Source organism: Quercus suber, unplaced genomic scaffold (genome assembly GCF_002906115.3).
Source record: "Quercus suber isolate HL8 unplaced genomic scaffold, Cork oak 2.0 scaffold_388, whole genome shotgun sequence".
Classification (NCBI taxonomy): Eukaryota; Viridiplantae; Streptophyta; class Magnoliopsida; order Fagales; family Fagaceae; genus Quercus; species Quercus suber.
This window is the reverse complement of record NW_027069840.1, coordinates 652,582-653,467: the sequence shown is the minus strand read 5'-3', so window position 1 is coordinate 653,467 and position 886 is coordinate 652,582. Positions and strand designations below refer to the sequence as shown.

The following is an 886-nucleotide window of genomic DNA, read 5'->3' as shown; positions in this document are numbered from 1 at the left end:
ATGGAATATTTGGCCAAGTATGGAGCTGCTATAGAGCTAACTAACGTAGAGAAACCAGTGGTGGAGCCCCCAGTGACTTGGACTCCTCCAAGGAATGGGTGGTTCAAGATTAACGTAGACGGAGCTATTTTCTCAAAACAGAAAAATGTAGGAATAGGGGTGTTGATCAGAGATGAGTGGGGGAGAGTAGAAGCAGCTATGAGCAAAAAGATTAAGGCTCCTTTAGGTTCGATGGAAGTTGAAGCCAAAGCTCTTGAGGTGGGCCTAATGTTAGCACGAGATGTTGGACTTCAAGAAGTGGCTCTGGAAGGAGACTCTTTAAGTTTAATAAGTGCATTATATGGGACAGCCCCACCACCAGCCTCTGTGGAACCTATTGTCATGGGTGTATGGGATTTGTGTAGGGAATTTAGAAGGATAGCTTTCTCACATGTACGTAGACAAGGGAACAAGCCTGCGCACCTCTTAGCCAAGCACGCGTCTTGCGTTGCTGATTATATTTGTTGGATTGAAGAGGAACCTTGCTGTATTGAGCAAGCTCTTATCCATGATGTAATGTCTTTTTCAAGTATTTAATAAAATCTCAGTATTCCTATCCAAAAAAAAAAAAATTTATTTTTAGTGATGCATTAATTATTAGTGTAATGAACTTTTGATGTCATTTTTTTTAAGATTTATATGAGCAACAATTGATTTTAAATATGGAATTCTTGCTCAAATTTAGTTTCTTTTGCAACAATTGAAACAAAGTCCAACAAAAGAAAAAATAAATTTAATAACACACAATCAAGAATGTAAAAATATAATTGAAAGATGTTTGCATTTTTTTTTTTTTTATCAAAACAATATTTGCATTATTGAGTATGCATGAAACATGTGTATATGT

General features: G+C 36.2%; 1 protein-coding gene across 1 annotated transcript; it reads left to right on the top strand.

The window, feature by feature from the left end:
• Positions 1–576, top strand: LOC112026278 (uncharacterized). The gene has a single exon (XM_024058961.2). It carries the CDS (start codon positions 1–3, stop codon positions 574–576), a length of 576 nt encoding a protein of 191 aa, XP_023914729.2.
• The last annotated feature ends 310 nt before the right edge of the window (positions 577–886 follow it).